This window comes from Malurus melanocephalus, unplaced genomic scaffold (genome assembly GCF_030028575.1).
Source record: "Malurus melanocephalus ecotype Western Australia unplaced genomic scaffold, MMel_1.1 scaffold_1370, whole genome shotgun sequence".
Taxonomy (NCBI): domain Eukaryota; kingdom Metazoa; phylum Chordata; class Aves; order Passeriformes; family Maluridae; genus Malurus; species Malurus melanocephalus.
The window spans coordinates 12,674-13,695 of NW_026624602.1; the positions used below are offsets into that span (position 1 = coordinate 12,674).

Here is a 1,022-nt window from a genome sequence, read left to right on the forward strand (position 1 = left end):
CAGGACTGACCACAACACCTGCCAGGACTGACCATAACCTGCCAGGACTGACCACAACACCTGAAATAACTGACCACAACACCCGAAATAACTGACCACAACACCCGAAATAACTGACCACAACACCCGAAATAACTGACCACACCTGACAGGACTGACCACACTAGAGAGGACAGACCACAACCGATATAAATAATATATTATATAAATATAAGTTCTATATAAATTCTATAAATATATTTCTATTATCTATTATATATAATATAAACTATATATATTACATATACTTCACATATAAAATAATAGTATATGTAATAATATATAATAAATATAAATTTGATAATGTAAATATATATATTGCATATAGTATCATGTATACAGTACAAATTATATCTTATATTATTATAAATATATAATATGCATTATATATAATACAGTGGATATAATATGTATGATACATAATACAACAGATATATATTAATAAAAATTCTATGATATAGATAGAAATAATACAAACATATTTAATTATATAGAAGATATATAATCTATACCACAAACATACTCATATCATATATACCATACAATATATAATAGATATTATGTATATAAATTGTATATATATATATATACACACACACACACACACATATATATATATACATATGTATTAATAAAAATACAAAATGAATACACATAACACACAAATAATGGAAAAGGCCAGTGAGGTATACATATATATATATACACACACACATATATATTAATACAAGTATAAATAGAATAAAGAATACCCAAATCACACAGAAATGATGCACAAGGCTGTGTGAGGTACCCACCGACGTGGATGGGGGCTGGGAACAGCCCGTGCTCGTGCTCCCCCGGGGTGTACTCCAGCTTCTCCTTCTTGAGCTGCATCAGGCGGCTCTTGGGGCTAAAAACAGCCACAGAAAAACACAAAATCACAAACGGGAACAGCCCTGCAACTGTGCCAACATCGGGCACTGCTCAATTCAATCCCCCTC

The 1,022-nt window shown here is 31.3% G+C and overlaps 1 protein-coding gene across 1 annotated transcript in view; it reads right to left on the reverse strand.

Moving 5' to 3' along the window:
• The window catches only part of ASH1L (ASH1 like histone lysine methyltransferase), a gene marked incomplete at its 3' end in the record, with an annotated part of 29,968 nt that overhangs the window by 12,600 nt on the left and 16,346 nt on the right, over nt 1-1,022 (reverse strand). Inside the window, exon 4 of the mRNA XM_057387782.1 lies at nt 779-983. Coding sequence (XP_057243765.1) covers nt 779-983 — 205 coding nt within the window. The remainder of the gene's footprint in view (nt 1-778; nt 984-1,022) is intronic.